Raw genomic sequence first — 1,399 nt, 5'->3', positions numbered from 1 at the left:
TACAGTCTAGTGTTTCTGGTACGTTTCAAATCTTCAGATTATGGATTAAGGATTCCCCTCACCTGGTTCAGATTCCACACAAACAGGATCTCTTCTGTCTCTGTCTCATCAGGTGGGTTTACTCCTCAATGGCTTCATCATAAAGTTTTACTGTTGCCAAGCTCAGCAGCAGGCATCGAGGAGCTTGATGGTCTACCTGAAGAACCTGACAGCTGCTGACTTCCTGCTGTGCGTCTCTTTGCCAATGCGTGTCACTGACTATGCCAGCAGGTCTGTTATTTTTCGGGAGCTCTACTGCAGCTTTGGAGCTACTTCCCTGTACCTCAACATGTACGCCAGCATCATATTCATGGGGTACATCGCTGCCGACAGGTAAGGAACTTTTACTGATTTCAGACTTGAATTCATGACAATGTTTAAACTAGATTAGTGGCTGAACTACAAATTCTGTGCTCCTGACTAAAGCACCAACAACTCCTTTCACCTCAACAGTAAAAACATATCTGCACCACTTTTACTAATGATTGAAGCTGTCTACCGCCTCCTTTCTCTTCTCTCCGCAGGTATCTGACAATCATCCATCCTTCAGGAACTCACATCCTGCAGTCAGTACGAACTGCCCACATCGTCTCCACGGTCACCTGGGTTTTTCTCCTGGCTCCAACAATCACCTACAACATTATGTTTTTCATCACTCACAAACCCCTGACCTCTGACCCTGGCTACTGTGGGCCCCTGTTCAGTACGTCATTCAGCATCCTTCATAAAACATTTCAAATCAGCTGCACCATCATCTTCCTCTTAGTCTTCATATCCCTGGTCTTCTTCTACTACAGCACCTCCCGCAAGGTGTTGCAGGCACAGCAGAGGCAGCTGGCCTCCTTCAGCACTGACAAGCTGGTGAAGTCTCGCAGGAACATGTTGGTGCTGGTCAGCATCCTCTGTCTTTGTTTTGTTCCCTACCACCTGGCTCGTCTTCCCTATACCTTTTTGTGGACCAGCTGCTCTGTGGGTCAGCTATTGTACCACTTGAAGGAAGTGACCACTATCTTATCAGTTTTAAATGTTTGTCTGGACCCTCTTGTTTACTTTTTCCTTTGTAAGACTTTTCGAGCTCAGGTGAACTTTAGCATGGGGTCAAGAATGACAACACAAGCAACCCAGGAGAGTGAGAGCAGCAGGAAAGAAGTGGAAATTGTAGAGTTAAATACATGAGTTATTATGCAAATTTCTACTTTTTTGAAATACAAAGAGTTATATTTGATTTTAGAGTCAGATTAGATCAGTGAAACCATGTCATGAGTCATGTATTCCAAGTTCTCATGAGCCACAATAGGTTCTGCTGAGATATCATAATGAATCTAAACTGAGCACAAACCCACCCCCACACAGATACCAC

At 44.7% G+C, this 1,399-nt stretch overlaps 1 protein-coding gene across 2 annotated transcripts in view; it reads left to right on the top strand.

Moving 5' to 3' along the window:
- Positions 1-6: 6 nt before the first annotated feature.
- LOC102301636 (P2Y purinoceptor 14) overlaps positions 7-1,399 on the top strand; it is a 21,974-nt gene continuing 20,581 nt past the window's right edge. The window contains exons 1-2 of one of the 2 annotated variants that reach the window (XM_005951747.3): positions 7-372; positions 564-1,389. In XM_005951747.3, the coding sequence (XP_005951809.1) occupies positions 188-372; positions 564-1,215 (837 nt within the window). In that variant the 5' untranslated portion in view covers positions 7-187 and the 3' untranslated portion in view covers positions 1,216-1,389. Of the gene's footprint in view, positions 373-563; positions 1,390-1,399 lie in introns of those variants that run through there. The other variant, XM_042216551.1, reaches the window with a different exon arrangement.

Source organism: Haplochromis burtoni, unplaced genomic scaffold (genome assembly GCF_018398535.1).
Source record: "Haplochromis burtoni strain Fernald_Lab_line unplaced genomic scaffold, NCSU_Asbu1 Contig_1108, whole genome shotgun sequence".
NCBI classification, from domain to species: Eukaryota; Metazoa; Chordata; class Actinopteri; order Cichliformes; family Cichlidae; genus Haplochromis; species Haplochromis burtoni.
This window is presented reverse-complemented; position numbering and strand designations above follow the sequence as displayed.